This window comes from Passer domesticus, chromosome 2, assembly GCF_036417665.1.
Source record: "Passer domesticus isolate bPasDom1 chromosome 2, bPasDom1.hap1, whole genome shotgun sequence".
Lineage (NCBI taxonomy): Eukaryota > Metazoa > Chordata > Aves > Passeriformes > Passeridae > Passer > Passer domesticus.
In genome coordinates, this window is record NC_087475.1 from 117,111,117 (window position 1) to 117,121,591 (window position 10,475).

The 10,475-nt window shown below is 41.9% G+C and overlaps 1 protein-coding gene across 8 annotated transcripts in view; it reads left to right on the plus strand.

The window, feature by feature from the left end:
* The window catches only part of NRIP1 (nuclear receptor interacting protein 1), a 102,579-nt gene extending 93,778 nt beyond the window's left edge, over window positions 1–8,801 (plus strand). For all 8 annotated transcript variants that reach the window (XM_064410899.1, XM_064410903.1, XM_064410897.1 and 5 more), the window contains one exon: window positions 19–8,801. In XM_064410899.1, coding sequence (XP_064266969.1) covers window positions 377–3,865 — 3,489 coding nt within the window. In that variant the 5' untranslated portion in view covers window positions 19–376 and the 3' untranslated portion in view covers window positions 3,866–8,801. The remainder of the gene's footprint in view (window positions 1–18) is intronic.
* Window positions 8,802–10,475: the final 1,674 nt, after the last annotated feature.

Consider the following 10,475-nt stretch of genomic DNA (forward strand, 5'->3'; position numbering starts at 1 on the left):
TTTGTGTTTCTGACTTAGGAATTTTATGTGCTTGGTGGAGATGGAAAAGGAAGAAAAGCAAGCTGGTCTCCAGAAGAAAGAAGGCAGCAAATATTTAATGGAACTTTTTTTCTGTGAAACCATGTTTTGAGTGTTCCTCCTAGACATCGTCCATAAATATCCTAGATATCAGCTGATTGCTATGATTGGAGACCTGGCTCATCAAACAGTGTACACTGGGAGAAGCCTGCCTAGGATAATACATTTTCTATTGTTTCTGAAAGTCTCTAAGAAAACACTGTAGACATCTACCTGTTATTAACTCTGCATCTTGATTGAGCAAAACTAGTCTTCGAAGTGAACAGAAACAGAGCCTTTTTGGAAACTTTTATTGAACATGACTCATGGAGAAGAGCTTGGCTCTGAGATGCACCAGGATTCTGTTGTTCTAACTTACCTAGAGGGATTACTAATGCATCAAGCAGCAGGAGGCTCAGGTACTGCAGTTGACAAAAAGTCCACTGGGCATAGTGGGGAGGATCAAAACTTTAAGATTTCAGGAAATATATTTCCCAGCTGTCAGAGTAATGGTCCAGTTCTTAACTCAAGTACGTATCGGGGATCTGGCATGCTGCACCTCAAAAAAGCAAGACTGTTGCAGTCTTCAGAAGACTGGAATGCAGCAAAGAGAAGGCGGTTGTCTGATTCCATTGTGGATTTAGATGGAAAAAAGGAAGCTTTGTTGGCTGGCATGGTTGAAAATGTGCCTAAAGGCAAACAGGATAGCACATTACTTGCCTCTTTGCTTCAGTCATTCAGCTCTAGGCTGCAGAGCGTTGCTCTGTCACAGCAGATTAGACAGAGTCTTAAGGAGCAAGGGTATTCTCTAGGCCATGATTCTTTACAAGTGGAGAAAGATTTAAGGTGCTATGGTGTTGCATCCAGCCACCTGAAGACTCTGCTGAAGAAGAGCAAAGCAAAAGATCAGAAGCTGGACAGCAGCCTGCCTGACATCACTAAGAACCTGCCCAAAGAGAGGTTTATAGAATCTCCTCACGCGGTGCAGAGCAGCCCCAAGGTGATGAACGAGCCCCTGTCGTGTGCTGCAAGGTTACAGGCTGTTGCAAGCATGGTAGAGAAACGATCCAGTCCTGCTGCTTCGCCCAAGCCCAGCGTAGCGTGCAGCCAGCTGGCTTTGCTCCTTTCCAGTGAAGCCCACTTGCAGCAGTACTCCAGGGAACATGCTTTAAAAGCACAAAATGCCAATCAGATTGCAAGCGAGAGACTCGCAGCCATGGCCAGGCTACAAGAAAGTGCTCAGAAGGACATAGGCCAGTTTGGTTTGGCCAAAGGAATGACAAGCCATCTCAATGGTCAAGCAGGATCATCCCCCAAAGCAGTCACTAGCAAGGGCAATGTGGCACCGTTTCAGAGTTCGGTGGGAATCATGCACTCGCCTCCCAAAACTGTGGGATACAAAAGTACTGTGGAAAGGAATAACTTGAAAACCTCTCCCAGCAACAGTTTGCTCTTACATCTGCTGAAAAGCCAGAATACCACCAAGCAGGTGAAAGGGCGTGAGCAGAGCGAGAGAGGCAGCATTTTTGAAGACAGCAGCACACCAACGACTGTTGATGAGTATTCAGACAACAATCCCAGTTTCACAGAAGACAGCAGTGATGATGAAAGCTCCCATTCTAACTGTCTTCCTATAGACCTTTCCTTTAAACAGAGGACAGATAAACCAGATGCAGGTGCATCTGCATCACTGGATAACCTGACTCAGTCCTTGCTTCGTAACTGGGATCCAAAAGTTTCGTGTCCAGAGAACAAGGAAGAGAAAGACACTCCGAAAGCTTCTAAGCTGAATCCCCACCAGAAAGTAACACTACTTCAGCTGTTACTTGGGCATAAGACTGAAGAACAGGTAGACAAGAGCAGTGATCCTCAGGGACCACACAGTACAGCTGATGTGGCAAAATTCACTGTACAGACTGGGAAAAGGACTCCTGTTGCTGACAGTCCCAGTGCCAACCGAATGACTCCGTTAAGCACTCCACCCTTGCTGGCTTCTGCAAAAGCAGACTCTCCTATAAATCTCTCACACCAGTCGCTGGCTGTCAAGCGGAGCTCGCCACCCTATGCCTGCAGCATCCAGCCGGACAGACTGATGAATTCTGCGTCCAAACACTTGATAGACCTGTCCAAAAGCAAGGAAATTCAAGGAGCTAAGCTGAGCAGGACTGATAGTCCCCAGAACTCCTCGGCATTCAGTGCCAGCAAGCTGCTGCAGAACCTGGCTCAGTGCGGCATGCAGAGTTCCATGTCGAGTGAGGAGCAAAGAGCTAGCAAACAGCTGCTGGCAGGGAACATGGATAAACCTGTGGGCTTGATTGATAGATTGAACAGCCCTCTGCTTACGAATAAATTGAGTATGCATGAAGAAAATAACAAAATATTCAGTTGTCAGCCCGCACCCGCTGAACAAGGACTTCCAGGTTCGGAAATAGAAAATCTCCTTGAAAGGCGCACTGTCCTTCAGCTGCTTCTGGGAACTCCCAATAAAGGTAAAAGTGAAAAGAAAGAGAGGATGCTTTTAAGAGATGAAAGTTCTCAAGAACAGACAGACAAGGCTTTGAATGAGCAAATATTGACGGTGAAAATAAAAACTGAACCATCTGACGAATCAAATGTTCCTTATAATTCAAATGCACAACAAGTAAGAGAATGCAAGGGTAACAAATTCCAAGGGTTTGCTCATTCACTGCAGAGAAACACAGCTGCTTCTCCAGCATCCGAGGAGGTGAAATCTGAGCCTCTTTCACCTCAAGATTTCTCTTTTTCCAAAAATGGCCTGCTAAGTAGGTTGCTGAGACAGAATCAAGACAATTACCCTGCAGATGAGCTGGACAGGAGTCACCGAAACAACGAGCTGACACACCATGAATCCAAGAATCTTTGCACAGTACCGAAGAAGAGGAAGCTTCATGCTGAGCCTTTAGAAAGCCCATTAAAAAAGATGAAAAGTAATGTGTCTGATGCTGGAAACAATCACGCTTCTCCTACCGAGGCACTGTACGGGCCTTTGCTTAACCAGCAAGAACTGAAATTCAGCAGAAGTGATGCTGAATTTAAATATGCTGTAAGTCATGGTTCAAATAGTGAAACTGAAAATAGGAGTTGGTCTAGAGATAGTAAAGGCTTTAATGTGTTGAAACAGCTGCTTCTCTCAGAAAACTGTGAGAGAGATCTGTCACAACATAGGAATAACATGCTAACAGAGGGCAAGAAAAAAGGAAACAAAACCAGTGCAACAATCAATAAACCTGAATTCACCATTTCTTCAGTAAGATCGTTGGTGGGGAGCCCTGTGCAGCAGAACAATTGTGTAGATCACAGAACATTTCAGTATCCCGTAGCAGTGAAAAGTCCAGCCAGCTCCCCCTTCCCTGAGCACCTGGGGAGTACGGTGTCCAGACTGGAGTCCGATCAGTTCAGCATGTGTTCCATGCCCAGTGAGAAGGGCCCCATCAGATGGGTGATCACAGGCATGGACAAGAATGATTATGAGAAAGACTCTCCGAGACTGACCAAAACCAATCCCATATTGTACTACATGTTACAGAAAGGTGGCAGCTCTGTCAGCAGCCAAGAAGCACATGACAAAGAAATTTGGAATGAACCTTCATTTACCGAGAGCGCAACTCGTGTTACAATCAAAGAGGAGTTGACATCTGACTCAGAGCTTAAAACTCCTTTCAGTAATTTAAGAAGCCCTTACAACAGCCATATGGGGAGTAACACCTCTCATCAGCACGGTGGTGTGAATGGAGAAGTGCATGGACTTCTGGAAAAAGTGCGAACAATCAAAAAAGAGCCAGAATAAACTGCAGCCTCCTCAGTGAGTTTACAATCAGCGGTTTTGAATCTTTGTTTAAAAAAAAAAAAAAAGAAAGAAAAGAAAAAAGAAAAATTAGTATGAACTTCACACTGTATAAATTGAGCATGATTTAAAAAAAAAAGCATGGTCTAATTGAAATGTTTTCATTTGATAAACTTTTTATTTTTCTGGTGATGTTATTTAAAATACATGTAGATAAAATTTGCTTTACAGTAGATTGTCACAAGGAAACTAGAAGGGTTGTAATTTGTACAAGACGTTTCTGTATGTATCAGATTAAGTTATGAGTACTCTTTGATCAGAGTCTTATTTGGATCTGCAAGCTTTTGGTATAACATAAAGTGTAAGCGTACAGCCTAGGTGGTGGTAATGCTGCGTTTTCTCCCTCCCTGTAAAATAATCCTTATTTTTTTGAAGGCTGAGCATAGAGACAGTGTACTTTTTTTTTTTCCTGAATGTTTTAATATGTTTTGTGAAATTTTAAGAAAAACTTTTAAGAAGTGGAGCAGTCCGTCCAAGGTATTAGCTCGTCATATTGGAAAACCTGCGTCAGTGTTAATAATTGAAGTGCACTGAAATGTATTTTTTAGTGCTTCCAAAATTTGTATTGTTATTTTTAAATCTTGTTTGTGGTCCTGCCAGAATAGTGGTGTAAAATCTATTTTTCTTCCTTGCCCTGCTCTCAACAAATGCCTTCCTCAGAATTCTTAGCCATAGTTATGAGTTACTAGTTAGAATTAAGGGTTTTTTCTAGGTTTTTATAAAAAAGGCAGATTTTCATAGGCCGTGCAAGTACTGCATGAGTCCTTTTGTCGGCACATTCCTGTCACTTTCCTGCCTAAAAGGGGAAAGCCAAAATGCCTCTTGGAGTAGTGTGATTGAGAAGGCTTAGTACATGTATTCAGTGAGGAAAATGCTGGAAAGCTTGTGAAGGGGATGAACAGAATTGTGTTCAGCACCATCCTGCTTCCCTGTGGAAGAATACCAACTGCACTAAAACAGCACATCAGACTTCCACTCAAAGATGGAATAGGATTTTAATGAAAAATGTGTTGGCCTCTTCCTGCAACCAGGGAAAAGAATCTATAATCTGCCAATATTTATTACTCTCTGAACAGCTGATACATGGTTTAATGCACTACCCTTTCACTGCAGAAAATCTGGCTTTAGAATAATTTTCCAGGTAGCACTGAGGATAAAACTGTGGTTTTGTCATGTTCTGTAATGGATAGTGGGATATATCTGAGAAATCCTTCCCTGCCCTTTTCCTCAATCCCCACCTGTGCTGTGATTTGTAACATCTGGCACTATCAGCCTGAGATGGGAGGAACTGAAAATTGCAGTCAGAGCTGAGACATCTTAAAAGAATTGCTGGCTGGGGAAGAGAGCTGTGGCTCTGCTTTCCCGTTAGCACTGTCAGTGTTAACTCCATTTGCAGCCCTTATTTCTCTGGGGGCAGGAAGAGGACAAAATCCAGTTCCTCTAAATTATATGAATTACTGGCAGGCAGAAGTTTTGCTGAACTTTTTACTCCCCTTAAAAAAAAACAACAAGTTCTCTGTGGCTTCTTGATTTCACAGATAATCCTCTCTGCCATCAGCTAGCAGCTCAGCAGTTGGCTTGCACAAATAACGAAAGCTGCACTCTGGTTTAATGTTGTCTGTTTTCAGCGTGGCGAGCCAGTGACATGACAAAACTGCTGTTTCTGTCCATCCCGTGTCTGCATAGCAGACATCAGGGATGGGGCATTTTGCTCTTTTCCATCTGGTTTGGTTTCAGAGATCCTTCTCCCAGACTCGTGTCTTGCTGAGACAGAGCAGGCTGTTGTCCCCCTCTTGTCCCTGTCCCCAGCCCGAGATCAGTTCCTCCTCTTTCCAGTGCAGTTCCTACTGAAAGGGACTTCTTCTGTCTGACAGCTGGAAAATGCACCACTATTCTGTTTTGCCTCCCTCTGGGGGATACCTTCTTTTAGGGAACACAAATATTTGGCAGTATCTGGTATAAAACATTCCCCCTGGTTTTTATGAGAAATAACAGAGCAATTTAAAGATATATTTTTATGTTACTTCGGTGAAGCATAATATATTAATGGGCTGTACAAAGAAGATTTATATTTTAAAACCTTCACACAAATCTAATATCATTTTAAATGTCATTGTCTGAAGTATAATATAAAAATAAAATTTTGTTTGTCTTTAATATTGCATTTATAAGTAGCCCAATGACAATTCAGATGTCTCATAGAATAATCATTAATGAGATAAAGTATATTTTGGATTGACAGTGGAACTGAATTCTTTTTATATGAGTCAACCCAGCAGAAATATTAAAAAGATGGTATTTGTTCCATCCATTAAATGTCTTTTAAAGTCTTAATTGATTATTTTTCTTGAAACAATGTGTATATAGTTAGGAAATATATACAATATAGAATAATAGATGGTCCCCAGACTAAATACAGGGCTATAATTTGCTTGAAGAGCTCCACAGAAAAATGCAGCATGAGAGGATGTGGAATTATCTGGTGGAAAAAACTTCTCCAAAGTTAAGTTGAGATGAAGAGTGGGGAGGAGATTCTGACCCTAGCAAAAAATAACACTGGAATCGAGCAACGTGCTGACCTTTGTATTTATTCTAGGGTAGTCTATTGTTATAATATATACTTTTGAACATTTAGTTTTGGAAGTTTTGTAAAACCGTTAAAATGTTAACAGTTTGACCAGTTAAGGATTTAGCTTTCTTTTTAGTTGATGTTAACAAAAGGGTATTGCCATTCTCACAGACGTCAGTAAACTCTAAGATACAAGAATTTCAGTTTGGGACGTGGCGTTCATGGAAGAATCTCCTCTCCTGTAGACATTGCACTCTCAAACAGCAGGTAGCAAGGCTGAGGCCCTTGAGAGAGGGCAGGACATGCCAAGGGAATGCTCAGTCAGCTGCTAAGAGGGCAGCTGTCTCCTCCTGTATGGAATTCTCCAGTATCGCTGGTGTTACCCCCTCCCTAGGGAAGAGAGAGGTCTTTGAATCTACCCCATCCACATTTACAGCGTTGACACCTTAGGACCAAAGGCTCTTTAATTATTTTTTTTTGTTATGTAGCATGGGTGAGTGAAAAGGAGTTGCTATTTCTTTCCTTGGCGACTTTTCCATCAGAAAAGAGGGGTGTGGGAGCTGGGTTTGTTGTCCCAGGAGGGACTGGTAGGGCTGGCCACGTTTTCCCAAGCAGCTCTAAGATCCCCGATTTCCACCAGTCCCTGTAGATGAATTGCAAATCAAGGTCATCTCTTGAGTAGCCCTCGGTACTCTGAGCAACTCCTGTTTCCTCTAGGCCTTTAGACTACAGATTTGGAGAAAAATGGGGTCTTGGCAGAGCAGTGCAGGATCAGTGGGTGCTGGTGTGTGATCCCACCATCAAAAGAGCAGGGAGGGAACGGAGAGCACATCTCAGTTACAGCCAGCAGAGACTGCTGGGGGAAAGCTGCCTCCAGCTCTCAGACCAGTGAGGAAGCGAGTTAGGGAATTGTCTCTATACCATGCTAGGAGTGCAGTTGCAGCTCCTTGGAGCTTGGACCTGAATTAACTCTGCCCCCCTTAGCTGGAAGGGCTGGGGCTGCAGCAGCCGCGTTGTGGAGACTCCGGTGCCTTGCTCGAGGGTGGAGCGCCCAAACCCGCTGGATTTGGGGATTGACTCGGAATTGCCACGCAGATATGCCTTTTCTTTCCAGAGGGAAGTGTCTGGGACTCAGACATCCAGGTTTCTAGTGTCTCCTCTGCCAAAGCTTGAGGAAAAGATGGTGGGTAACGCTTGACCACAGAAGTGGAGAGCTGGAGGGCTTCTCTACTGATACCACATATCTGGGCAGCTCAGTTTGAGAAGTTTATATGAGATCAAAAGGGAATTCAGCCATAAGTTTTACTTTTCGTAGCCATTTACTCTTAGTGAAGTTTTTAAATTTTTAATTTACAAATGTTTTTAAAAGAAAGGAGTGGTTTAAATTTTCCCTGTTAAATGTTGGTGAAAGTATTACAGCTCTCATTGACGTCAGTGACATGATATTACCAGTTTGTTCTCTGCCACATCTTACAGAGGAGTAAACTGGTAAGTATATATTATATATATATATTTATATATAATGTAAATATGTTGACTTGTTACGCCTATAATATGTTGAAATTGGTTTTTAAAAGGTGATGTAAATAGTGGTTTCCTTAATGAAAAATACATATTTTGTATTGTTCTAATGCAAAGGAAAAAAACCTTTTAATCTTTTTTGTTATGTATATTCCATGTATAAGTGTAAATATGATCACATAGGTTTAAAAACTTTTGCATGTATGTATACAGTTGCAAGTCTGGAAGAATGTATAGAAAAATTCTTTTATTTAAAGTTGTGATTAACTGCTGCATGAAAAGTGCATGGGGGACCCTGTGCATCTGTGCGTTGGCAAAAAAAAAAAAGTCTTAACAAGTCAGGTCAGTTCAAAACACAACAGTATTCCACTTCTGGACATGACTTCTGCTGTGGTATTTTAGCTTTGTGAAAGAATGTGCTTCAATTCAAAAGGGTCTGGAAAAAAAAAAGCAAACCTACTTTTAAAACATGAAGTGCTCATACAACTATTAATAAGTCATGTAAGTTCAGGACTACATTTTGCGTAATTGAAATATTGTACCTGGACTATTCCATCCCTGTAAAACAAAGGAGTATTGATTTTCATTGCCATACATAAGAATTTGGGATTTTACCACAACCAGTTTTATTGTGATGTGTCTTCAGTAATTTAACTGGTCTCATTTTTTTTATTAGAAATTAATTTCCTCATGTGGTGTCACAAAACTGTACATACTGCAGTGTGAAGTTTTTTTAAATCTTTCAGTGTTTACTTCCTGCAGAAGATTTGAATAAATGAGAAAAATGCATTGTCTTGATGGTTTTTAAATCTGCTTTTTTTCATGTGTACTTTGTGTTACTGGAGTGTTAGTGGGCTCTTTGCATCAGTGCTGTTGATGCAAATTTCTGACAACAATACCTCAAGGAACTTAGGCACACACAGCCTTCAGCAAGGCTACTGACTGGAAGCTGAGTGTTGTTGAACTGGAAATGAAGCAATCTAAATCAGATTAGCAGCTTTTGTTCACAAAAATCTGTATTATGTTTTATTTAAATACCCTTCTGCTTATTAACTTGAAATCAGTGACCATAAACTGGAAACCTGTAAGTGGGAATTCTCACGTGAAAATAATTTTGCATGTTAAAACATTGTTCATGTCCCTTGTGCAGGGCAGAAAGATCTGTTTTCCCACTAAAATCTACTTTGGTTCATATCACAAAGAAGGCTTCTCAGTTTCTACATTTGTTTAAGAACATAAATAGACAAATAAGTGAACACAGTTTGCCCATGAAGCCCACACAAAGGTTTAACAGTGTACTTCCATCATATTTTGGAGTTAAGTCAGCTTATGACATTGGTGCAAATGATGGATTGCAGCATTAGTGCAAGTGCTGTTTCTCCAGGAAATTTTTGTTCCAGGGTGTCCAGGCAGTGTCTGGAGCTGTACAGTTGCAAGCAAGCCCATAGGATAGGTCATGACTGTCTTGGGTAACACTAACACCTTTTTTAATGAATCATCCCATGCTTCCTGGTCTCAGCAATAAATTGTTTGCCTGGTTCTTTGGAAGCATTCTGGAAGGCAGAAAATGTAATACATGAAGGTAATTTTAAAACAATAATTCCGAGTCCATAGACCTCATCTAGGGCCTCCTGAACTGTATAACTGAGCATTTTAATTGTTCGGTATCCAAAATGGAACTGCGTGGGGATGCTGTCTGACTTTGGATACATCATCTCGCAGTATGGGTGTAATGCCACCAGTGATGCTCAGCTGTGCTCCAGAGGGAAAGGACCCTGACCCAGCTTCTGCCCAGACTCTCCTCTCTGTAAGTAGGCTTGATGTGAGGGATCAATGGCTGAGCCAAAAGGCAGCCACCTGAAAAAGCAATATCAGTAAGGAGCCAATCTCATCTTCTAATGTCAGTGCAGCTTGGAAATAATGTCGTGAAATACCTGGTTTCATCAGTGCTGTGTTTTTCAGTTTTGAGCTTTGCCACCAGGCAAAGCCAGCGCTCTACCTCTGTTTCTTCAGTGGTGATGCCCTGGGACAGTTCCATGGAGCACCTGAGTATCTCTGACTTCTGTTATTACTTGGTGGGGGTTTCAGGCACTTGTAAATTCATTTGTGCTGTGACACCAAGTAAAACTAGCACAGTGTCTACCAGAACAAGCAGGGTTGCGGGGCTGGGTGTAAGGTGTGCTGAACTCTACACACCTGTGGGGTGCTGAGGATGTGGAATGGGTGTGGTATCCCAAGAACCATTCGCCTCTGAGGAAATGTGAACAGCATTTGCTTGGTGATTCAGAATGAACTCACTCAGAAGTGCCTCACACTGCCAGTGAACTCTTCACAGAAAGACCTGTGGTCACATGGAATCATCTTGGTCCCCAGCGTGTTCCTCACAGAATGAAAATTGAATGTGGTGTTGATGGGTCTTTTCCACCAAACAGCTGCTGGATGAAGGAATTTTAATTTCTGCTT